Source organism: Bidens hawaiensis, unplaced genomic scaffold (assembly GCF_021521415.1).
Source record: "Bidens hawaiensis isolate Kalapana, Puna unplaced genomic scaffold, B.hawaiensis_p1.1 tig00045993_1, whole genome shotgun sequence".
NCBI classification, from domain to species: domain Eukaryota; kingdom Viridiplantae; phylum Streptophyta; class Magnoliopsida; order Asterales; family Asteraceae; genus Bidens; species Bidens hawaiensis.
The window spans coordinates 86,849-89,062 of record NW_027498185.1 but is presented as its reverse complement, the minus strand read 5'-3'; the positions used below and the strand labels follow the sequence as shown (position 1 = coordinate 89,062).

At 44.6% G+C, this 2,214-nt stretch overlaps 1 protein-coding gene across 1 annotated transcript; it reads right to left on the bottom strand.

Annotated features, from left to right (window-relative positions):
- Positions 1 to 974: 974 nt before the first annotated feature.
- Positions 975 to 1,976, bottom strand: LOC143596070 (uncharacterized). Its single transcript, XM_077074936.1, has 2 exons — positions 1,595 to 1,976; positions 975 to 1,498 (listed from the first exon to the last, which is right to left on the bottom strand). Exons 1-2 carry the CDS (start codon positions 1,974 to 1,976, stop codon positions 975 to 977), a joined length of 906 nt encoding a protein of 301 aa, XP_076931051.1.
- Positions 1,977 to 2,214: the final 238 nt, after the last annotated feature.

Sequence of the window (2,214 nt, the reverse complement as noted above, 5' to 3'; positions counted from 1 at the left end):
CTGGACCCGCGAGTTGTAATACTTCTGAAGCTGTCGCTTATAATTGTGCTCGTGGATCGATGCTAGTTCTCTTCTTTCCTCAAGTAGATCAAGGTTCATCCGGAGTTTGTGATCGTTATCATCAATTAACAGAACTCGTGCGGATGGAATCCCAATTTCAGCGGGAATAATGGCTTCAGTGCCATAGGTTAGACTAAAGGGTGTCTCAGAATTACTGGAATTCTTTGGGTGCGGAAGGCCCAGAGTACGTGGGGCAGTTCGTTAACCCAGCCCGTTCGTTTAGTTCCTAACATTGCCTTGATCCCTTCTTTGATAGTTCGGTTGGTCCTTTCGATCTGACCGTTTGCTTGCGGATGAGCTACAGATGTAAAATTTTGAATGACTTGAAGTTCATTCAACCATTCCTGTAGTCAATTGGATCCCATTGTCACTTACCAATTCCATTGTCACTTTGGGTGCTGTTAGCAAATTGGATCCCATTGTCACTTACCAATTCCTGCGGAAGACCAAACCGGCAAATGATGAATTCCCAAAGGAACTTCTTAACGCTTGATGCCGTTATTGATGCAACCGGTTTGGCTTCCACCCATTTGGTGAAGTAATCAATGGCCACTATCAAATATTTGACTCGTCTCGGGGCTTCTGGGAAAGGTCCCATAATGTCAGTAGCCCACTTCTGGAAAGTAATCAATGCCACTATCAAATACCAGAATCAATTCGTTTTTTGGACGCAGGGTGTTAGGAGCATGGCGCTGGCAAGAATCACACTTTCTGTTTTCTTGCACGGCGTCCAAATGCATGCCAGGCCAATAGTACCTTGCATTCATGATCTTCGCAACTGTCATTCTCGGTCCCGCGTGTAATCCACAAATGCCTTCGTGAATTTCTCGAATCAGGTAATTTGTGTTGTCTGCATCTACACATCGTAGCAGCGGACCGAGAAATTATCTTCGGTATAATACGCCATCATTCAACTAGTAATTTAAGGCTTTGTGCTTGATCTTCCGAGCCTCATCTTTTCCTGCTGGGAGAACTTCGGAGGATAAGTAAGCCTTAATCGGTGTCATCCATGATTCGACGCCCGTTTGAATTACCAGGATTTGGTTTTGTGGAACTGACGGGTGGTCCAAAACTTCAACACGGATGTCTTTAGCAAAATGTTCGAAGTTTGTTGAAGCCAATTTGCTAAGAGCGTTAGCTGACTTGTTCTCACTTCTCTTAATGTGAACAACATTGAAAGAGGAAAATTGGCGAATTAAGACCTTTGCCTGTGACAGATAAGAAGCCATGACATCATTTTTTGCTTCATATGTTCCGTTTATCTGTCCCGCAATTAGCATGGAATCCACCCGTGCTTCCAAATGTTTTACCCCAAGCTTTTTCGCTATCCGCAGGCCTGCCAGGAAGGCTTCATTTTCCACCTCATTGTTGGTACTTTTAAAGTCTAACTTGATGGCGTATGTAAATACATGCCCCTCAGGGTTGACTAGCCTTAAGCCTGCACCTGATCCTTCGATGCATGAAGCTCCATCCGTTAACAATGACCAAACTTGCCCTTGTTCCGGAGGTGCTTGGGGTTGTTGCTCTATCAGACATTCCTGTTCCTTGTGTTGCGGGACTTCTGTGATGAAGTCCGCCAATACTTGTCCTTTAATTGCTAGTCGAGGTTTATACTCTATCAAGTGTTCACCCAATTCGATGGCCCATTTAGCCAATCGTCCAGATAATTCTGGCTTGCTCAACACATTCTTCAACTTATATCCGGTCAAGAAATTGGTGGGATGTCCTTGAAAGTATCTCAGAGCCAGCGAGCTGCGTATACTAATGCCAAGACTAACTTCTCCATCATCGAGTATCTTGTTTCTGTGTCTGACAATGTCAGACGCCGACAGATATAACGTTAGTGGTTCTCCCACGTAGGGAGCTGTTAACGTGGGTAGTTCCATTAAAACACTTTTTGACTTCTTGGAACGCATGTTCAGCTTCCGGAGTTCATCTGAACTGTGCTTTTTTAAGACAATTCCTCAATGTTGATATAAACGGGTAAGACTTAGCAGCGTGGTTTGCCAAAAACCTGTTTAACGCTACTAATCTACCGTTGAGTTTTTGAACTTCTTTGAGGGACGCGGAAGACGCCATGCGGGCTACTGCCTGAATCTTGTCCGGGTTAGCCTTAAAACCCATGCCTGTTACAATTACCCCGAGGAACTTTCC